Here is a 23,015-nt window from a genome sequence, read left to right on the forward strand (position 1 = left end):
AAAATTGAACGGCCTCGTACTCTGTCCTAGATCATATGATATGCATATTATTATTACTATTGGATAGAAAACACCCTGAAGTTTCTAAAACGGTTTGAATATATCTGTGAGTAAAACAGAATCATATGGCAGGCAAACTTCCAAACAGGAAGTGAAAGTTCTGAAATGGGTCGCTGTGAAAGTCATCGCCTATTCAATTCTCCTATATTTATGGATCTGATGCACTTCATACACCTTCCACTAGATGTCAACAGGCAGTAGAACGTGGAATGAAGCGTCTAGCTTGATGTGGGACCGGATGAGAGCCATTGGATGACTGGTCAGGCAGATTGCCAGTTCTTGGTCACGCACACTGGCATGTGATGTCCTTCTCTGCATGGGTTATATAGACATGAAGAAATGCTCCGTTTGGACGTTATTGGATATATATGAGAAAAACATCCTGAAGATTGATTCTCAACTGAGTTTGACCAGTTTATCGATTTGTAAAATCATTTTTGAAGTTTTCGTTCATTAGCGTAAATATTATATTATTTACCTGTGGCGCTATGCTAGGCTATGCTAGTCAGCGTTTCTGATGACAATGATCCCGGATCCGGGATGGGTGGTTCAGAGTTAACTGACTTGCCTAGTTAAATAAAGGTTAAATAAAAAATTAAAGAGGGGGATATTCATTTTTGGTTGGCAACAAGACTACAACGCTTCTTTCGAGTTTTGTAAAGAGGGGATTTCCGTACCGATTTCCTGCTCATCACGTCTCCCAAGTAGACCACCACGTTCATATCGGGGGCCCAGGTGTCAAACTCTCTCTGCCAGGAGGTGAGGGTGGATAGGGGTACCACCACCAGGGAGGGCCCATACAGCTGGTGCTGGTGGAACATGTAGGACAGGAACGAGATGGTCTGGATGGTTTTCCCCAGACCCATCTCATCAGCCAGGATCACACTATTGCACCTGAAAAACACAGAACATGGAGTCTTATTAGGGTTACATTGATGCTAAAATGACCTACTAACTATCTAATTCCAGGTAATTAACAGTACACCTCAGTACAGTATCAGTACATCCAGTAAATACAATGATTAAAACCTTAATAATCTCTACTGTTTCTCTAGTGTCCCTCGTGACTTGATGTGTACCTGCACCAGGAGTGAGCCAGCCAGTTCAGTCCATCTAACTGGTAATCTCTCAGCTGCAGGTTCTCATCCCCAATGTACGATGGCTGGTTCTTTAGTGCAACAAATCTGGGCCTCTGTTTCAACACCTGAAATTAGAGATAGAAAATCACTGCACTGTTCTGAAATTACCATAGCTATATATTGTACATTTTTGTGTTCTAGCTGATATTAGTAAACATTTAAATAAAACAATTGTGATGAGTATTGATGTGCAATCTATCTAGTCGGGACACTTTCCTCACTCACTTTGCAGTCTTTGGAGGGGACTGTTTTACTGGAGTTCCTGTTGGTGAAGCTGTCTATACAATGCTGGAACTTCTTCCCCAGCAGAGCTCCATCCTCCCAGCTGCACTCTGAATAAGGCAGGCCCATCCACTTACACAGGTACTCTGGCTCATTGGAAGAAGCACCATTCTTGTGGCTGTGAGCTGGTGTACAGTGAAAACAACATCTTCAGCGAATAAAATTTCAGAACGATTTAATCAAAATGTGCTTAGTATGATAATGAAGATGCACTACATGACCAAACGTATGTGGACACCTGCTCGTCAAACATCTCATTCCAAAATCATGGGCATTAATATGGAGTTGGCCCCATCTTTGTTGCTATAACAGCCTCCACTCTTCTGGGAAGGCTTTCCACTAGATGTTGGAACATTGCTGTGGGGACTTGCTTCCATTCAACCACAAGAGCATTAGTGAGGTCGGGCACTGATGTTGGGCAATTATGCCTGGCTTGCAGTCAGCGTTCCAATTCATCCCAAAGGTGTTCAATGGGGTTGAGCTCAGGGCTCTGTGCTAGCCAGTCGGATCTCAACAAACCATTTCTGGACCTCACTTTGTGCACAGACAGGGGCATTGTCATGCTGAAACAGGAAAGGGCCTTCCCCAAACTGTTGCCACAAAGTTGGAGTCACAGAATCGTCTAGAATGTCATTGTATGCTGTAGCGTTAAATTGGCACTATGCAGTCGGGCACGTAGCATTCTCCTGGCATCCGCCAAACCCAGATTCGTCCGTCGGTCAAACAGATGGTGAAGCGTGATTCATCACTCCAGAGAATGCGTTTCCACTGCTCCAGAGTCCAATGGCGGTGAGCTTTACACCACTCCAGCCAACGTTTGGCATTGCGCATTGTGATCTTAGGCTTGTGTGCGGCTGCCCGGCCATGGAAACCCATTTCATGAAGGTCCAGACGAACAGTTCTTGTGCTGACGTTGCTTCCAGAGGCAGTTTRGAACTTGGTAGTGAGTGTTGCAACCGAGGACAGATGATTTTTACACGCTATGCGCTTCAGCACCTCCGTTCTGTGAACTTGAGTGGCCTACCACTTCGCGGCTGAGCCGTTGTTGCTCCTAGGCGTTCCCACTTCACAATAACAGCACTTACAATTGACCGGGACAGCTCTAGCAGGGCAGAAATTTGATAAATTAACTTGTTGGAAAGGAGGCCTCCTTTRACGGTGCCACATTGAAAGTCACCGAGCTCTTCAGTAAGGCCATTCTACTGCCAATGTTTGTCTATGGAGATTGCATAGCTGTGTGCTCGAATGTATACACCTGTCAGCAATGGGTGTGGCTGAAATAGCAGAATCCACTMATTTTAACGGGTGTCCACATACATATAGTATGTATAGTACATATAGTATATATAGTGTATGATAATGTTGGTGATGACATGAGGGACTTACAGGGGAAATCCGAGAGTCCCTGTGTCTTTCCGGTTTTAGTCGCTGAAAAAACAAAACATCTCAAATTACATTCCCCAAATAGCCATGATTGTTGATTACACTAATTCTGTAAACATATTATAAAGTGTGAAGAAAGAAGGTAAGTCTGTTGTAATAATCACAATTTTGTCAAATATATTTTCATCGATGAACCATTGCTGCTAGTCAATGAAGACACATTTCAAAGGAGTTTAGTTTCTTACCAATGACTCTCTCCAGAATATGGAACTGCTTATTTAAATCAGTGGTTAGCTCTTGCTGGCAGTTGTAATATTCTGAATCCTCAGGGGATGCTTTGCTCAACCTATGGAAGATAATCAGTGTCAATAAGTAAAAGAACACAACACTGAAAGGTAAAACTTCAATTGTAGCTACTTTACATGTGTACAAAACAAGCCCTCACCAAGCATTGAGCTCATCGTTCTTCTTCTTGAAGTTGTCTAGTTTCTTGAGTCCCTTGACCTTCTGTTGAGTGAGGGAGTCGATGCTCTCCCAGGTGTTGTGGATGTAGGACCAGCCTTTCCACTTGATCAGGTAATGGGTCTCTCCCTCATCCTTCTCTGGGTCAAAGTCGGCTCCTGGGTCCCCATTTTCCTCCACAGCATACTGGGTAGTGGAAGCCCCACAGGCTAAAATGGATACACACAAAATTCAGATATTAATATTTTCAATATCTGAATATTATTCACAGTTTAGATTCCTAACCAGGAGGCAGCCGCTAGTAAACAGATGCCTTGTCTAGCATGGTAATATGAGCACCTCGGTTACTGTCTCTTTCAACACCAGAGGGTACTATAAAGCAGGATCAATTAGTTATCCAGCTAACTTTGATWAAAAAAACACAAAAAAATTATATTCTGGTTTATTAAAAAAGAGAAACTTAGATAGGAGTTTTCATTTGTTGAATCAATTAGACCATGCCCATTTCAAGCCTATCAGAATATTTAGTCAAGTTATCTGGCTAACTCCTTGATCCTGCTTTGTAGTAAACCCTTCTGCTGGCAATGTCTATCTAGATGGGTTAACACAATACAGGTGAGATACTAAGTGAGGATGCATCACCTCCTTTTTTGCCTGTCCTGGTATCCATGATCTTCTCAATGGTCTCGCTGTCATCTTCCGGCTCCACCTCAGCTCCCTCCATCTCTATCAGGTCGTCAGAGTCCGTCTCAAAGTCATTTTGGTCCTCCTTGTAACTGGAACAAACCAACACAATGCATGTCATGCACGGTAAACAATTTCCTTCATATTTTATATTGAACAAGTGAAACATTGACATACCTGACTTTAGCAGACACCCTTCGCCGGGTTTGTCTCTTTGGGGTATCATCATCATCATCATCATCATCATCATCATCGTCCTCATCATCATCATCTTCCTCCACAGATGACTCTTGTTTCCTGGTTTTCCTTCCCTTTGGAGGCTGCTGTTTTTTGACTGTAGATGATTTGTTCTGTGGTCTGTAAAATATTGAGTCAAATACACACATATACCACTTCTAACCACTCTGCAAGACAGAGGAAAACTAGTAAGTAGGCTAACAGCTCTAGCTGACTATAATCACTCCTAACAATCTGACTCACACCAATGGCCTTGAGACAGCTTTCAACCCTCCGACCTCAGCAATATTAATCATTTATTGTTGATAGGCTTACAGGTGAATTTCTTAATTAAATGTCTTTAGAATACCAAGTGATCAATGGGGGGGAGAATCCTAAAGCCAACCCACAAAAGAAAGAAAAACAAGACACTACAAAAATATTTAATGTACAGTGCATTCGGAAAGTATTCAGATCCCTCAACTTTTTCCACATTTTATTACGTTACAGCCTTATTCTAAAATTGATTAAATTGTTTTTCCCCCTCAATCTACACACAATACCTCAGTGACAAAGCAAAAACAAATTTAGACATTTTTGCAWATGTATTACAAAAAAAAWATATGAAATATCACATTTACATAAGTATTCAGACCCTTTAGTCRGTACTTTGTTGAAGCACATTTGGCAGCGATTACAGCATCGAGTCTTCTTGGGTATGACACTACAAGCTTGGCCCACATGTATTTGTGGASTTTCTACCCTTCTTCTCTGCAGATACTCTCAAGCTCTATCAGGTTGGATGGGGAGCGTTGCATCAAATCTATCTTCAAGTCTCTCTTCGAACCCCAGTCTGAGGTTCTGAGCACTCTGGAGCAGGGTTTCATCAAGGATCTCTCTGTACTTTGCTCCGTTCATCTTTGCCTCGATCTTGACTAGTCTTCCAGTCCCTGCCACTGAAAAATATCCCCACACCATGATACTGCTACCACCATGCTTTGCCGTAGGTATGGTGCCAGGTTTCCTCTAGACGTGACGCTTGGCATTCAGGCCAAAGAGTTCAATCTTGGTTTCATCAGACCAAAAAATATTGTTTCTCATGGTCTGAGAGTTTTTTGGTGCCTTTTGGCAAACTCCGAGCGAGCTGTCATGTGCCTTTTACTGAAGAGGGGCTTCCGTCTGGCCACTAAAGGCCTGACTGGTAAGGTGCTGCTGAGATGGTTGTCCTTCTGGAAGGGTCTCCCATCTCCACAGAGGAACTCTGGAGCTCTGTCAGAGTGACCATCGGGGTCCTGGTAATCTCCCTGACCAAGGCCCTTCGCCACCGATTGCACAGTTTGGCCGGGAGGCCAGCTCTTGGTGGTTCCAAACATCTTCCATTTAAGAATGATGGAGGCCACTGTTCTGTCTTGGAGTTCAAAGGACAATTCCTTCGAACTCATGGCTTTGTTTTTGCTCTGATATGCACTGTCAACTGTGGGACCTTATATAGACAGGTGTGTGCCTTTCCAAATCATGTCCAATCAATTGAATTTACCACAGGTACAAACATCTCAAGGATGGATCAATGGGAACAGGATGCACCTGAGCTCAATTTCGAGTTTCATAGCAAAGGGTCTAAATGTATTTTTAATACATTTCTAAAAACCTGTTTTTGCTTTGTCATTGTTGGGTATTGTGTGTAGATTGCTGAGAAAAATGTTTTATTTAATCAATTTTAGAATAAAGCAGTAGCATAACAAAATGTGTAAAAAGTAAAGGGGTCTGAATACTTTCCGAAGGCACTGTAGCTGATAATGTTAGCGAGCCTTCATCAGAACATCATTTTGGTTGACTTTAGGATTTTTAACTGTTCTTTTTTTGGTCATCCTTCTGAGTCTAAATGCAAATATTCACTGCAATATAACAATATAGAATAGTACAATGCATATCATAGTTGATACAACATTAAATGCACAGTAATAAATAATACACAGAAGAACATTTTGAACAATTATCAGATTGGAATTGACAGATTTCATATTTTGTATGTGACTGAATGCTAAAAAGAAACCCGGTCATACAGCACTTTCAAAGCCAAAAAAGCACTACAATAGCCAGTTTCTGATCACACACACAATGGACATGAAAGTGGACAGATTAGCTGTCTGAAGGCCAGGCTTCACTACACCCTTACCTTCTAGCAGGAAGTCGTCTGGATCTAACTTTTCTCTCTTCCTGCTCACTGTCTGCACTGCTGGCATCCTCCTCATCATCATCATCATCATCATCCGATTCATCACTTTTCCAGGTATTTCTTACAACACAGAAATACCACAAGTTCACCCTTTGGGTTTATTAATGCTCTACACCGGGCTTAGGGTGCTCTGGTTAGCCAGATTTGATCAGATAACTAAACATAAAGTAAAGTTCTGAAGACCACCTCAGTCTTGCTGTCTGAATCTCCTAATGAGCCACTTTAGACAAGCACAAACATCCACATATGCATGAAAATGGCAAGGACAGAATCCAGAAAATTATTGGAAAGAATAATGACAAATACAAACGCCACTGAATTGAAAGATCAAACCAAATATATGTCTTGCACTTAGATCCAGATTGTCATGGGATACTATGGCTATATGTTCAAGATATCAAGCAAGAATGTGATCCAAGGTTATGGAAGAGAGTCTAATTGGATGGCAGAAAGTGCATTTTGGAAGCAAAAAAACAACATGGATTGCCAGTAATGCAAACATGTGCTACAGATAACGAACGTCATCTATGGCATTTGTCTGTTTTACTAACCCATTTACAATTGATTTGACAAGTAGACCTAAGTCATGATTCAAATTATTCTACAAATAGCCTAACTTTGAGCAAAACTTGGCACAACATWGTAAATTCATCCCATGACATGATAGATTTAAGTGGATAAGAATAAATCAAAATCAAGAAGAAAATAATACTGAAAAGTACAAATCTAATAATCTCAATACTCACTCTTTCTTCTTCTGTCTTGGTGCTTTTCTTTTAGGACTTTCACCTTCGGAGTCACTGCTACCCTGCAAGTGTGTTGATATTGATTACATCTCAATGAGAGTTTAGGCTTTGCCATAAGGGGTTGCAGCTAAATTGACCGAGACACCAATAAATCCACATGACATACACTAGATGGTGAAGATTCTGCATATGAAAACCCCTTTGGGGAAAATTGACATTTTCAGTGGGGTCGGACTTTTAGTACGTGGAAGTCTTTTTTTTTTTGGCATTTCCATTCAGCAGTATTTCAGTAGATTTCATGTTGCACTTCTTACCCCGGCTCCAATATTGAGACGAGCAGGTTCTTGTCTACTGCGATTTGATCGCCTGACCCCATAGACATCTGGATGCTCTTCCCACATCTGGAATCAAATACCAAATTGGATCATTGCATCCTTTCCATTTTCGTCTCCAACACAATTGAGACAGGACTCCCTTTCTAMATTTGCAGTGTCCATGCATAAAAGCTGTTGTGTAACTGATGGCGCGATATATCCCAGAGCCGACTTGGTGAAAAATCTGTTGATGTGCCCTTGTGGGCACTTAACCCTAATTGCTCCTGAATCTGAACGGAATATGAAGACGCTCTGAATAAGTGTCTGCTAAATGACTAAAATGTAAATACAGTACATGTCTTCTTCTGGCCTGGTATAGAAAATCTGATTTACAATCTAGAAACCATCAGGCAAATAATCATCAGGTAAATAATGGTATATAACCAAATATGGGGAAAGTAGGATACCAAGTCAGTGGTACAACTATATGCATTAAACTTAAATGGTGCTTATATATATATATTTGCATAGACCACAGACTTGGCATTGGGCTTCAATTTATTTCCAACGCTGCAACGGACTTTCAGACCTACATAATATAACTCAAGCAAACTAGTTTGCAGTACAGGCCTTGCTTTGTTTACCTTCTTCACATCTGACAGATTGTCTTTCTTTTTAACTGGTTGTCTGTCCTTGACCTCTGCCGAGGCCTGCTGGGATTCACTCTCAGACCCGGACTGGCTCCCAGATTCAGAAGAGCTGTTGGACTCTCCTGAGTGGTGTAATCTTCTCCTCTCCCTGCCCTGCTCACTCTCCGACWGACTCCCAGACTCCAAGCCAGAGTGGTTTGATTCTTCTGAGGCCGAATTGCTATAGCATCAAAAATTTGGAATTTCAGTCTAAAACATTACCACATTTACTTAATATCATCCTTTTATAGTGCTGTACTTTCATTTGGTAAGCTATGCAAAGATGTTCCTTTTCAATAACAAGCCCATTTTATGAACGGTTTCTCCAATCTCCCACCTACTGTTGTCAAACACTGATTTGGCTCAACAAATTAAGATCACTTTATTATTCAAAATTGTACACAAAGGCCAAAGGAAATTTGACTTCCGCTTTATCCTAACACCTCTAAAAGACACACATACAGGTTGGAGCAGGGGGCTGCCACACTGGGCACCCATGGAGMCGTTGTTGTGGGGTGTTAAACACCTTGATCAAGGGCACAATAGCAGCCAATGTCATCTAGGATTTGTGTGTAGGAAGTTTTAAGAGGCTTATTTCACAAAGTACAAAAAGTTGGAGAATGTGTAACATGTTTTCTAAGTGAATGGAGTTCCCGTAGTGCTGAAAAGACTACACACAAAATGCTAATGCCTTTAGGTGGAAAGGAAACATCATTACATCCCCATAGTGTGCTCAGATTAACTTTGTCATAACAAGACCACTCTCCATGCCAATCCAATCCTCTTAAAACAGATCTTTAAAAATACTTCCATAACAACATGCAGGAGAAATTGCTGAAAGCCACACAAGTGCTTCTCAATCTGGGATGTGTTTAATGTCCATACTATTATTGTCATGTTGAAAAATCTTTTCACAGTATTTAAAAAGTTGCCCACACTAAAAATATCTTTGCATTCATTCAATTCCTAACATAGCCTACAAACTTTCACAAATAACCATCACTGTTTTAAAACAATAGAGGGCGCCAAATAAGTACTATGGTTGCCAGTGCCACATCAGTACATACATARGGCCAACAGTGACTCCACCAAACATGAAGCTCCTACTGAGATTCTATCCAACAACCAATTATAACATCTAGACCTGAAGTAATATTCACCTCAAGAGCACATCATATATTTTTGTCAATGCAAACATTAGGCTACATTTAACTAATGTATGTAAATTATGACAGAAAAAACGAACAAAAAATGCCATATTCATACTGTACTTTACMGTGAAAATGTTACATGCAACTAAAAAAAGATTAGAAGAAATGTCAACATTATTCAATTTAAATGTAATGTCTTTATTTAATGAAACCAGAACACATTAAATCACTAACATGTATTTATTAAACTGTAATTCTTACATAATAAGCCCAGCAAATTAGAGTGTAAACCTGTCTATGCCCCATACTAACATGGAAGGTGCAATACCTTGAACAGACTACAGGGGGTACCCACATCAGCATTATTCCATTTTCAAAATAGATCATATCCACAGTCAGCCTACCTTAAAATKGTTAAAACATGGAGCAGGCTGCTAYAATAGAACAAAAACAATCCCTTCATTTGTAGCCATGCTTTATTACCTATGTGTAGTCACTGATGACAGTATTTATGCATATAACTACAGCTATTCTATTAGTACATAGATGTATATTTTCAAATAAAATAGAAAATCTAACTGATTAAATGTTTATATAACTATTCAGTTAAGAAAAATTAAGATATATTTCTTATTGTGATATCAAAAGCTAATGAATTGTGATAAAGTTATTGTAATTTATTGACAAGTCAGTCACCCAGTGACAAATGCTCAAACCCCCATGAGCAAGTGACTCCCTTCATTGAGTGTGAGGTTAGACATAGGCGGGACAAAAAACTGAAGTCAATGATTACAGGCTGGWGGGTTGCTAGGTGAGGAATGAGCCAATCCCAGCTCAAAATAAAAGCCTATGACCTTTGAAACACTTCCTGTTCCCCTTTCCTGTAGTTCTGAGCACACTTTTAATACAGAAAGTACAAAACAAGAGCCATTTTGTGAATTAAAAGTGGACTCCACTTCATGTCCTGTATTTCAAAATAATATTTATTAKAGTGATCTGCTCTCTGTGTCTTTTGCTTACATGTGCTTGAAAAGTAGTCCCCTATCAGGACGAGCAGTCAAAAGTGTGGTAGAGGATTAATATTTTGAGGGACAGACTTTGGATAAAATGTGCATGGTTATTAAAATGGCTGCCAATAGGATAGCAAATGCACTACACAGCCTTTAATTGTGTGACAATGTCTTCATGTCATGTATGTGACCCATTATCAATTGAATTAAGGGCTATGGGCAGTTAAGCTGAAACATTTGCATGGTTTAACAATCTAAAACCAATGCAATACTTCTCTCTTGAAGAGAAACCCAAACAGGCCTGTAGTTGTAGTAGTCATGTAGGCCTATGGTAAGAAATGTAAGCCATGTAATAGGTGACAACATGTTGGCCCCATCAGGCTTTAATTACGATATCCAGTCACCAATTATACATWGGCCGACATAAGACAGTTACTTCCATGACTGAATTCTAAAACTATCAGAGATGTAAGAGGTGTAAGCAATGTGCACTTACCATCCCCCATAGAATGAAATGATTTCACTATGATGGATAAGCAGATATTATGTTCCACTCAAGATTACCACGATTTTGCAAGCAAGAATGGTTATTTGACATAAGTATGCCTCAAAATAACCTGAGCACATGTATAACTTTTTATTGATTATAATAAATTACATTGTTTCGTGTTCCAACACAAACAGATAATACATTTCAATCATTTGAATCCCAACTTTTGTATTATTTTACAAATAAAAGTATAATCTAAATCACTAAAGTTGTYGAGACCATGAAAACATCTGCAATACATGACATTTACCATCCTGGCACTTAGCTATTAGCCTATTCCATGGTATCAGAATATAAGCCCCTCTTAGTCACAAATACAGGCACAGCTGAATAAAGGGCTACTGTGCATTGAGGACATCACTCAATTGAATCAGCTGTCCTATCAAATCTGAAAATGTAGCCTAATAGAAAAGCCTAATCTATAACTTTTGAGTGAACACCAAATCTGTGCAAAATGTAGTATGTCAATGGTTAGTCTGATTTGTGTACCAGTGAAGAGCACTTCAGAAAGAGCCACATCAATGCCAATAACCCCTCTGAAATTGTTCTCTGAATGACATCGGAATGCATACTTTTTCAGTATATACACACACCTTACCTAATAACTATTTCAAATGGCTATCCATAAAACATGTAAAAGTTAAATACATTTACAAGAGGACTATCAGTGAAGCCGTTTTCAAATAGGCATACAATAATAGAGGCTCCCTTTCTTATGGACAGAAGCCTGTAACAAATGAAGTTGTAACTGAAGACAAAATATCCAGGAGGTAAATAGATCTACAACAGCCTAAATAGAAACTAAAATCTAGTGAACATTCAGTCGTGATTGACTATGGCCTAGTATACATTTAAGTTCTCATTCAAATAATGACAACACTTTATAATTTAGGCTACCCACATTTAAGCTTACTAAAACCAATGTTGTCAACTGTTTCAAACGATGACAAATGCGTCTTTAAACTTAACTACATTGTTGCCAATGCAGAAAAAAAAAGTTGAATAGCGCCTACTGGATATTTATTTGAATACTTCCCTTCAGCCACACATGCTGTTAACATGAGTAAATTACAGTTCTAAAACGTTTTAAAAAAAGAATACGCGTTGCATGTTCAAATGGTGCAATGCAGTATCGACTAATATGACAAGGTCATATAACATTGTAACGATGGAACAAACATTGAAATCATGCATTTGTTCTTGGGGAAAAAGCCAATTAAACTTATTCTAGGTTGTATACATGTGGGTAAAGATGCAATAACATGGGCCTGAAAGTTCAGTCTTTAGTGTAACAAAATGATAGCAAAATTAGGGTGTGGCTATTAAACAAGACCAAGGTCATTTGTTTGAAACTGGTACAAATCGTTAAAACTATGTAGCAAATGTGTCCACAGGCGATCAACCATGCTTGTCAAGGTAAACAATGAAAATAGATGTCAAAAAAGTTAAATAGATGATCGTACCTTGATGCATTGCTTTGAGTCGAACCTTCATCTTCTTGCTTTTTATTCTTATTCTTCATCATCGTTTTATCTTGAAAACGTTGGATTTGATGATCTTATGTGCTGGTATTTGCTGTCAAAAGTTAGAAGAGTGRTGAACTATCATAAAAGTCCCATAAGATAGTTTTTCTCAGACAGTAAAATCCTTGACGTTACGAAATAAGACAACGTTGTGTTAGGCGTTTAAATTGGATATATATTAATATATAAATTATCGATGGATAAATGACAACTGATGACATCCTGTAATTAAAAACCCAAGTGTTGAGAATTACAATTAGATCCACCGACCGAGCCACATGCACTAATTCTAACTGCGTCATCAGACAAAGGACGACCAAAATGTGATAAATAAAAATTCAATCGATTGTAGGCATTATAAAAATGTAAACATACCTATTCCATGTACAGTAAGGTATAATGAAGTATTAGATTCACATCCGCAAAGTAGGCTATAGACTATATAATACTCATGACCCCAAAAAAAGGTATTAAAAAAAAAAGTTGAATGAAAATAAACATTAGGGGGGAAAAAACATTAATAGGATATTGAAGCTTCAACACAAGTGATCGTGAGACGAAAGGCTAGAGCTCTTCACAGAGCACACGAAAAATGGAGGCGCGCCATGGCTGCCAGACCTAGGCAGAGAAGACAACGACTCGCGAATACACTCAGTAAAACCGATATACACGACGAAAAACGAATAAAAGCAGTAAACCTAATCTACTGTTCACTATAGTACTAGTTATTTTAAATTAAAATATTAATAGAGCGGCATATTCCAGCTTGATTTCATGAAAAGGGCTGACGAAAGCCCAATGAATTGTTCCCCTTCCCAAGGCTCATCCGCCATCTAGAGCTCCTTCCTAGCTCTGAAAGCTTTGCCTTTGATTGACGTTATTTCCATTTACCCCACACTCAGGTGATGTCCCAAAGTCCCACCCCCTTTATTTTGTATAAAAACGGCAAACCTATACTACATTTTTATTTCATAAAAGGTTGCTTCACTTCAAGAGGATAGCCTTTGCCAAAGTCATATCCATATATWTTTTTTTATCAATAAGGGTTACATTTGTACAAAAATAATTAAACACTAAGACCCATCACTTCCTGCTCAGACAGGAAGTATGACTTCAGGAGCCATTTTAGAGGCAGAGCCTTGGCCACCATTTCAGTTCTTGCCAAAAGCACTGTTTTAACTGTGTATTATGTAGAGCTATGTAGAAATGCAGAGTATTACTGTATGGATTAGCCAGCCCCTTCTCAATGGAATGTGTTGATCACTAGCAGCCATACCCTTTCATTTGACTTAAGTATTTTACAAAAAAATAATGTTTGCCAATTACGAGTCGGATTGTGAACACTGTAATAAAACTGGTCAAATAAATTAACCAGGGATATAAATGGTAAAAAAAAAKTGCTACATTGTTAAGTATTGCTCGTAATGGAGACAAGTAGCGTAAATGCTTGAGCAAAAAAAACTTTTGCGTAATAGGTGTAAAAGTCCAAAATAAAAAGTTGTGTAAACTATTATTTGCGTTTACCCGCCAATTCCCCCAATCTTATTTAAAGTTAGGAGGCCTAATTTAGCTAGCACTATTAAATGTCCATTTAGATTGTACAAGGCAAATGTACAAGGCAAACGTATCATACCTTCCAGGAAACAGGAGTAAATCGGAAGTCCCAGAAAATACCAGAAACTTGATTACATTTGAGTAAAATTGATTCAGTTGGAGAGAATTTTCACATTTAGCGAAAAGACAGTAGTCTTGTAACATTCTTGGGTAGCATATTGATCAATGAAAGAAAGTCAGAATAGAGAAAATTGCAATTTTTATTTAACATAAATAACATCCTATTAGGAAATCACAGAAGTAGAAAAGTAGTGTAACTGAATTCAGTAAAGGAAACCATTACAATATTCAAACAATTGATTCCAAAGAATTGCCAGCACATCCATCCAAAGCACAAGAGTCCATGTCAAAGTTTTCAAAGTTATTCCAAATGAGGCATCTTATCCAGTAAAATAAAATCCTGAAAAATCCAGTCAGCTTTTCAAAAATCCAATTAGCTCCCAAATCAACGCCGCCATCTTGATGACAAAGCAGTTGTCTCCACTTCAATGTCCAGTAGAACGGGGTCTTTAATGGAATTAAGAAAAAGGAAATGAGTCGAAAACCCCAATTACATTTAATTAATACTTCACTTTTGTCCTAACCCATCAGTTGGAATTTGCCTGCGAAAATAGCTTCAACACCACCACAAAAGATTCCGATTCCAATGCTCAATAGCTAGCTGAAAGTCGAGTTGGTAATAAAACCCAAAGTTAAAATGTCTGTATCATAGCAGTATGCAGTGACAAATATCACAATTCAAATAAATCCCCCAAAATCCAGAATGTTTATCTAAGAGCATTAAGGGCTGAATCCTTACTACCCATACAAATGTGTAATATGCAGACAGATTGGACAAAATGTGAATTTGAAGATTCAGCCCTATTCGCCCCAAATGACCYTGTGCCCATGATTTTCAAATATGAACGTTAAACAATTAAGGGAATATTTTGGGGGGGGGTGGGTGGAATACTAAAAGTAATGCAAGTCAGCAGTTCAAATTTCCACAAAAGCAATCATTTAAAACCTTTGGAAATCTATGATTCTCACAAGTGTTTTAACAATAAATCTAAAGTCAAATATTATTATGCTTTGTCCACCTGTTCCCAGGAAGTAGGAAACTCAAAACTACCCGAACGGGGAAACATTAGGAGTACAACGACTATTTCATACTTGGGTGCTCGTTATGATTGGTTTTGGATGTCGGAAACTCGCAATTACGTAAATTCTGGGAGCTTTCCAGAGGTATCCCAGTCCCAAATTTCCGATGATTCCGAGAGCACACGAACGCAGCATTATGCAATTTAATAGCAAGCATTGAACAAATTTTACAGCTGAATAATTTGAAAACAAGACTAAAACAGGAAATACAGGTGAAAGCTAAGCAAATGGAATGTTACAAGATGTCTGTTAATCAAAACATATTACAGATCAGTATAACTTATAATTTTAGCATGGATAACGTAAAGTAGTTATTTATATCTGACAAATCAAAATCGTTCATACAACCCATGGCTTGTGATCTACTTTTGAGATTACACTATGTTCATTAGAATAGATATACAATAAGGTGGTGACATTAATTTGATAGGATTTATTATTATTTTACTGTCAAGCTAGGCGAAACTACTTAAACTGCCCACTAGGGGGTTCACAGGAATCAAATTGAGCACACGCTGGCATGAGTTAATCTCATAATCCACTTTTGGCCAATTGACATTGATGAACTATTAGAGTTGTATCTAAACTACTGCTGCTTTATTTGTAACGAAACACAAAACTCCAACAATAGTAATCATGCATGGAGTTAAACTGCACAAAATATKCTAAATGTGCTTCCTCTGCATGCACCCTGCCTCAAACTTCCACACATGACCAGCAGAGATTCACCAAGGAAGAGAGGAAATCACAAAAATGAGAATAATAAATTTAATAAGAACGAGAATAATAAAAAGAGTTCTCAATCTATTACGCATTCACATGAGCCAAGAAAAAATAGAGGCAGGTTCCGACCCAAGATGTCAGTTCATGACCAACAAGTGAAAATAAAGTGAGGATTTTTGGAGGATCTTGCCAAGAAAACAACTGAATTATTACGAGAAACCATCTCATATTCAAAGTACAAGGAAATATCCATCGGGCCTTTAGTTTGAAGTTCTAATTTAGTGGACATGCAAAGAAATCCATTAGTAGAGGTGGGTTGGGTCTAATTAATACAGGATTATTTCACATCTCACCTTTTTACTGAAGAAAAAAAGACAGCATGGCCWAAGTGTGATCATTTGACGTTTAGAAAAGTGAAATTCCTCCCGAATAAGTCAGAAAATACTGAATCATAATGGTAGTAGTAGGTAGGTTACTTTATTATCCCAGATAGGAAATAGGTAGAATAGCATAATGCAGTAGTCTATGTATCATGTCAGAATACACTGACCAAGTGAAAAAAGGAGCTTCAATCTATTACGTTTAAAATTAAAGCTGATAATGAAAAAACAAACAAAAAATACTGGAGGATAAATTTGGGCAGTTGTGAATAAATATAGTACATGTTGACCTGGCATAGGCCACAGGCAAGAGAAGAGTCAGGGAATATTTGAAAGTTGGAAGAAAGCTTCTTTAAGCATCAGGAGTTATCAACAATGTATGGCAACCTCCAGCTTCTAGGGGAAGTATGAGCATATTTGAAGTAAATCTTTAAAGGGCGAGTCCTTTACGCATCATACGCTAGCGTACCTGAAGACTTCGTCATTGAGCTTACTTTTGTTAGCATTGGCTGGCTAAACTAGCTCCAACTTCCTTCATACAGAGACATAAAAATGGTATCCACAAGTTCATTGGACGCTGGGTAAGTAGAAAAACAGAATCTCGCAGTATCCCTTTAAATCATTGTGATAAAATAGGATGCCCTTGTAACAGGGCTTCATATACCAAATTAAGAGATTAGTAACTTTAAACTGATTCAGCTTAATTTGAAGTGTCTGTTCAGTGGCATGTAACAATGAGTGATACAATTATAGCTTTCGCCATGCAGCAAAAAACAACAAAGGGGTAAACTTTCACTGGAATATACATATTTTAATAACACTGCAAGAAGAGGTAGAATGTCATGGTGGTAGATCTCTGTTGATCTCAATTGGTTAAAATCAGTTTTCCAAATTATACCACATCACTGGGAATCCTACTCCCCATTACCAATAAATAGGCCTAGCTTTGGATTGTTATGGATGTTAAAGATCAAGTGCTATGTTTAAGGCCCTGTGTTTTGGGCAAACATGACATGCCTGGATTTGGAATTTTATGTGAAAGTTGTTACTTCAATGTTATTAAACATAACTTAATGTTTTTCTAAGAAATCGATTTAGTACAGAGTATTGACATTACATATACGGCAGACATTTGAAGAAACATTCCATTTGTTACAGCACACAACACAGACTAGACTTACATAGCTGTCTTCTTACTTCATGGGGAGGGAATGGAACAGGCAGTCAGTCTATGTCTTGATTCTGTAAGGGATAAGATGAGAAATTAGGTGACCATCAAATACACCAGACCACGAGTTGTTTCATGAATACTCACTCATACTGACCAAATATTAGAAAATGTGGTCTCTCGGAATGGAGTTCCTCATCTAGGCTTTTACTTGAATACCATTTTTGCAAACCAAAATACAAATTCCCCGAAATGTGATCAGGTTTCCTAGTGCTATGCATTATGCTCAGTTCAAGTAGTGCAGAATTATAAAAAAAATATGGGTTCCTGACTTTAAAAAAAATCTATGACCCCCCAAGATGCCATTACAAAATTCTGCGACCCTAGTCTACGAGTTGGGACATTATATTACACCTTTCACCTTTTCAACCAAACAAATAATTTACAGATTTTCATCAAACATGTGTGTGTATTATCAATTATTATGATAACCATTCTTCATATTAACAGAATACAACATGGCATCTTCTTGATTGGTAATATTGTCCATTTGACCAATTTAGCAAGCTAGCTAGCTAACTTATTAACAACTTTAGTTAGCTTATTAGTATTACTTACTACATTAACTCATCTCATTCAACCAGAAACCTTCTAACTGATAAAGAACCTGAACAGACTTAAGCCATATAGCAATTTAACTGGTAAATACTAGCTTCCAAGGAGCACTTGAACACAAGGATAATACTACTTTTAGGATAACGATCATACATTTTAGGCCTAGGCTAGATTGAGTTGAGCCAAATTAATAGGCACATTATTAAAAGCCCTTTAATTCCCGATGTTCTTTACTTGTCTGAGATCATTTCTTTACTTACCCATTGGCTAGCTAGCCATTTTTTTCGTACTGATGTATGAATGTCAGTTAGTTCTCCCAAAAAGGATAAATAGCATTTTTTACAAGCACTTAACAGAGACCTTAGCAGAGAATCAAATTCCAAAAATAAGTCAAAGCACAAAATGTGAACGTAACATCATCTGCGAAGATTTGAAGCAGCGTCATGGTAGCAATAAGAGCTAACTTTTATAGTGAATAATATTGCCCTCTTGTGGTCTTAACAATCATAACACTGCTCACAAGTGTGTTCAGCGATATTTTTTACGTATTTATTAATTGTAAGAAATGTTCCTATTTCCTCTTCTTTTCAAGTATTGAATGGGCACAGACTAAATAAATGCCAAGTGAGTACAAAATGCAAATGTTACAATGTAGTTAGGATACACTGTAACACACACCCATATAATATTTTACATGGAAGAGATGTTATTCAAAATGTGTTGTTTTCAGGTTATATCTTCTTCTCAGTCTTTAATTAAAAGCGAACACTTTATACTTACAAGTCTTGATCATTCCGATCCCCCTAGTCATCGATTTGGTGGGCCACCCGGATGACAAACCTTCAAAAGTACAAATACAAAAAGTGAAAACAGGCCAACAGCACAACCTATTGGTTAGTCTAATATAGCAGTCAGGAGAAACGTACTTGCTAAATTAAACATACGCACTGTTAATAATTAATAGTCATAAAATGCCATCACAAGCTCAGTTTATTACACAAACCTACCATTTTTCGAGTATCAAGACTTCGGTATTCTTCTTAACCMCCATTTTTCAAACTTCAATGTTTCCTGAAAAAAGAAATATACATGTTAGATTACAATGATTATGTCACAAAATCTGGCAGAATGCCATACATTGTCTGATACAAGAGATTCTATACATCTGTACAGAATTTCATATTCTAAATGTTACTACAAATACTACAGAGGCAACCATATACTCGAGCAACTAATAATTCATTTGTGATCTAAACTCATTTGCAGAAGGCAACTTATAACCATTTACATTTTACGAATACATGCTTGTCCTAAAATACTATACTTTCAACTTGAAATATGCGTTGTGGCCATTTATCCAACGATTTTTGTATCAAAATGAGTAAGAATTGTTCATGGAACACAAAGATTAAACCGGCAACCAATTTATGACCACAATATAGCAGCTGATCAATGATACCTTATTTAAATATAGTGTCCCTAAACATGGAAATCTTGAGACTTGCCTGAATCAATATCTCAGCATCAGGGACCTTTATATTAAGCTTTAATAAAGATGATAACAGAGCATCAACTTGATTACATTAAATATCCATGAAACAAATCTCATCCTCACTGTATGGACATATTTCAATAACCTGGTCAGGATAGCATTAAGTAGCTTTTGTGTCTTGGAAAAGGGTGTATTTCTTAATAATTCCTCTATGAAATGTGATCAAGTGAATCGTTCTGTATTTGTGAAGTGTGAAAAACCTACTCCCATAACTACTAAAATAATAACCCCAAAAATATTTATGGAATTATTTCAGAGACTTTTATTTCCATTCTGTAACACAAAGAGTTAAAAGCCAACACCCTATTTAATTTTTTTTGAAAAATAGCTTATATATGCTCAAGACGTTGCAGTTAAATTTAAACATACAACTTGTGTTATGTGTAATGAAAGAGCAACATTATCGAACATATTGTTTAACTTCAAATTTAATTTAATAATTTTAACTACTGTTAAAATGAGCTGAAATATTAAGTTAGCCATAACTATACCTGTCTGGAATGTTTTCCAGCATGTAACACCTAAACCTGCCAATAAAGCCTTTTCTAACAGATATATTTATTTGTATGGAAAAACATCGAAATGCACTATATAATAGAACATCCCTTGAAATCACAATATAAAGCTTCATACTTTCATCTTACTCTCAACCCACTTAAATCAACATTTATTGTTAAGGTGTAACGTTACTCAATTTAGTTAATTATCTGTCAATTTCAGACAAGGGCATTTGCCCTTTCAAGGACAAAGCACATTTTAAATGCGTAGGTTCTAGAACTCGAAAGTGTACCGAATAATAATGTTACTTTGTATTTGACTTAAATTAACGCAACACATTTTTTCTTTCTCCTATTCATCCCACGAATTAGAATTTCAACCACACGAACATTAGGTCCGAATATTTTATTTGTATAATTCTTAACCGGGAACACACCATGGCCATTTTTACAACAGACCGTAGAACCCTCGCTCTTTCCACCATATTGCCACATCTTCTAAACGCGCCTTTATAGGGGAAAACTGTTTCTGTTTTTTAGTTTCTTACCCACATGTGAGAAGGGCGCTATCCCCCGTCTTCTACCCGCGCGACCGCCGCATTTCTTGCAGATTTTCGTCATTTTATCGGGATCTTCACCCTGACAGTTGTACGTCTCTGCCATTCTGTGCTGGATGCTGGTCTCTTCCGTCTGTCCTTCTCACTGGGTCTGCAAGAACTGTTATCCTATTCAATAGCTCTGCCCCCTCTTTTTCAACGTAAGCGCACACAACTTCCTCTGAAACACACCAGCATCCTGGGTAGCAAGCAGAGCCTCTACTCTTAATGGTTTAGATAATTACTATAAAGCGATTTATTGARGAAAATATGCAACATTGTGGCTCGACATTTATTTTATACACTTTTCTGAAATGTATCAAATGTTAAAACTAGGAGATACATTGCGGCAACATTTCCCTTGTATTGTCCAAAGATCTATGCTCAAAGGTTTACTGTCTGTTTTGCATTTAATGTTTGTTCTTCTTAAGAAATGTTTTGTGTTTATGAGGCAAGATGTATAAACCAACTTCATTGGTGAAATAGTTTAGTTTTGAACATTAAACAATGCTGAAGTTGTGTTTTACTACCTCCTGTCCTGTATTTCATTAAATTTCAGTACACTTATTTCATCAGGTGTTGCATAGCTAAAGGCTATTCAATTAAATAGTTATAGAACACAGTAGATATGTCAAAATCTACCAGTGTCAAACTAATATAGACTACCACATTTGTAATTGTTTGCCTATAATATGTTGATGTAATTGCTTGAATTGATAATAATTTGTATTAATATTACAAATAATATGCATGTAAGAACCAATTGTATACAGATACAATTGAAGAATGTCAGGGAGAGACCATAATGGCGTTGCTTTGTGGGAAGCAGCAAAAACACATACGCCATTTTGAACGTACTGTTCAGTCCTCAGTACTCCACCCCATCACCGACCAATAAGATGTGAGCGGAACAGCTTCGGCTGTTTTGCAGTGGAAGATTTCCTGGAAAAATATCCACAGCCTAGCAACAAGAGTTGTAAACCCCCATTCCCATGAACAACGGCACCCGTCGTTCCCTCATTGGACAGATCACAGAAACTTATTTGCACAGGAAAAACAAAATGGTGCCAGTTGAACTAGAAGTTACCCTTCACTATAGACCTGGGATCAGATTACCCTACCCAAACTGGGGGGGGAAATATCTTAWCCTGTATCAGTAGTTAGGGGCAAGTTCCACCTCCTGCTAAAATGCAGAAAGACACATTGTGATTTGTGATGGGCGAAAAGAGGATATATTAATGCAACATTGATCAAACTTGTTGTCATTGTTGAACATGACAAAATATTGCTTTTCTTTTTTTAACAGCCCATAAAATCATAAAGGTTGTAATTGGTTACACGTGCTTGCTTACACATGCTCTAGAACTAAAGTAGTGCCAGTTGATATGCCCATTTATGAAGTTCATGGTCATTTTAACTGCAACGTTTGTATTGTATTAGACAGAGAGTAGACCACCGTTTCCTGTCAGTAGAATTTTGCTGTAGCCCTTATTCACTGGTTTGAATAACAGGTATCCAAGCAACAGTAACCAGATCTACTAATTTTCTGTGTTGGCGTCCGATTTACAATTCCTGCCGAACAGACAACAGATCTGATTTTTTCAAAACAAATATAGAGTTGTATTATTTTGATAAAACAAGTAGTGTGTCAGACAAAGAGTAATTGTTGTTGTAAAATGAATACATTAAAAAGCAGCATTTGACAGCTCATACTCAATAGTTAGGCTCCTTTAGTCCAATATTGGGCTAACGTTACTCCTTAGTCCAAGGACCTTACATGTCTGTTTAAAGGGTGATTTGGCTCTGGGAGCCAAAGCTGCCAAATACTGCAGCTAAACGTGAATCGATTCTCAATTGCAGTAAGGTTCTAGAAACATAAATCCCTCTACTTTCATATAACATAAAACTAATTTCACAAATGCAAAATACACACACTGTACAACAGAGGAGGCTGGGTGGAGGAGCAACAGGAGGACARGCTCATTGCAATGGCTGGAATGGAATAAATTGAACGATATCAAACACATCAAATATAAGGAAACCACATGTTTACTCCATCCATTACAATGAGCCCGTCCTCCTATAGCTCATCAACAAGCCTCCACTACCGTACACTGTTTTAACAGTTTCAGCAGACAGTATTTTTCAGTGACAACACCTTTGTGGCGTCTGTCTACCGTTTACACACAGGTGTTCGGAGATGCAGATAGCGCTGTAACGTGGAAATATGGCAGTGTGGGAACCCTAACCCTGCTTACGAACAGTCGGGAAGCAAAGGGCTATGC

The 23,015-nt window shown here is 37.9% G+C and overlaps 1 protein-coding gene across 4 annotated transcripts in view; it reads right to left on the reverse strand.

Moving 5' to 3' along the window:
- The window catches only part of chd2 (chromodomain helicase DNA binding protein 2), a 31,577-nt gene extending 10,720 nt beyond the window's left edge, over window positions 1-20,857 (reverse strand). Inside the window, exons 1-17 of one of the 4 annotated variants that reach the window (XM_070435199.1) lie at window positions 20,683-20,857; window positions 19,093-19,156; window positions 18,866-18,925; window positions 17,484-17,544; window positions 12,386-12,497; window positions 8,167-8,392; window positions 7,523-7,609; window positions 7,209-7,270; window positions 6,403-6,522; window positions 4,188-4,367; window positions 3,969-4,102; window positions 3,310-3,535; window positions 3,110-3,210; window positions 2,868-2,909; window positions 1,425-1,606; window positions 1,140-1,264; window positions 738-954 (exon numbers count right to left, since the gene is read on the reverse strand). In XM_070435199.1, the coding sequence (XP_070291300.1) occupies window positions 738-954; window positions 1,140-1,264; window positions 1,425-1,606; window positions 2,868-2,909; window positions 3,110-3,210; window positions 3,310-3,535; window positions 3,969-4,102; window positions 4,188-4,367; window positions 6,403-6,522; window positions 7,209-7,270; window positions 7,523-7,609; window positions 8,167-8,392; window positions 12,386-12,447 (1,764 nt within the window). In that variant the 5' untranslated portion in view covers window positions 12,448-12,497; window positions 17,484-17,544; window positions 18,866-18,925; window positions 19,093-19,156; window positions 20,683-20,857. Of the gene's footprint in view, window positions 1-737; window positions 955-1,139; window positions 1,265-1,424; window positions 1,607-2,867; window positions 2,910-3,109; window positions 3,211-3,309; window positions 3,536-3,968; window positions 4,103-4,187; window positions 4,368-6,402; window positions 6,523-7,208; window positions 7,271-7,522; window positions 7,610-8,166; window positions 8,393-12,385; window positions 12,498-12,820; window positions 13,281-17,483; window positions 17,545-18,865; window positions 18,926-19,092; window positions 19,157-20,682 lie in introns of those variants that run through there. The other 3 variants (XM_070435200.1, XM_070435202.1, XM_070435201.1) reach the window with 3 other exon arrangements.
- Between the last annotated feature and the right edge of the window lie 2,158 nt (window positions 20,858-23,015).

This window comes from Salvelinus sp. IW2-2015, linkage group LG26 (genome assembly GCF_002910315.2).
Source record: "Salvelinus sp. IW2-2015 linkage group LG26, ASM291031v2, whole genome shotgun sequence".
Taxonomy (NCBI): domain Eukaryota; kingdom Metazoa; phylum Chordata; class Actinopteri; order Salmoniformes; family Salmonidae; genus Salvelinus; species Salvelinus sp. IW2-2015.